The following is a 423-nucleotide window of genomic DNA, read 5'->3' on the forward strand; positions in this document are numbered from 1 at the left end:
TGCTGCTGCTGCAGCAGCACGCTTCTCCTCCCCCGCATGCAAGCCGTTGCGCAGCAGCAGCCCTCTACTACCAGCAGCAACACCAACAGCAACAGCAGCAGCAGCAAAGACAGCAGCAGCAGCAGCAGCAACAGCAGCAGCAGCAGCAGCAGCAGCAGCAGAAGAGAGAACACTTGCTGCATGCAGGCGAGCAGCAAACAAGCTGGAGAGAAGAATGAAACGCCTAGAAAAAATCAGCAGCACCAAACCCCCTTTTGCTGCTGCTGCTGCTGCTGCTGCTGCTGCTGCTGCTGACACGCCTACTCATACTACTACTGCAGCAGCAGCAGCAGCTCGCCCTCCTGCCGCTGCTGCTGCTGCTGCTGCTGCAGAGAGGAGACAGATGCATGCTGCAGCAGCAGTAAGGGGTAGCCCCCATACAGC

General features: G+C 58.9%; 1 protein-coding gene across 1 annotated transcript in view; it reads left to right on the forward strand.

Annotated features, from left to right (window-relative positions):
- EMH_0085640 (uncharacterized protein) overlaps positions 1-218 on the forward strand; it is a gene marked incomplete at both ends in the record, with an annotated part of 261 nt that extends 43 nt beyond the window's left edge. Inside the window, one exon of the mRNA XM_013500932.1 lies at positions 1-218. Coding sequence (XP_013356386.1) covers positions 1-218 — 218 coding nt within the window.
- Positions 219-423: the final 205 nt, after the last annotated feature.

This window comes from Eimeria mitis, genomic scaffold (genome assembly GCF_000499745.2).
Source record: "Eimeria mitis Houghton genomic scaffold, Emh_scaff6060, whole genome shotgun sequence".
Taxonomy (NCBI): domain Eukaryota; phylum Apicomplexa; class Conoidasida; order Eucoccidiorida; family Eimeriidae; genus Eimeria; species Eimeria mitis.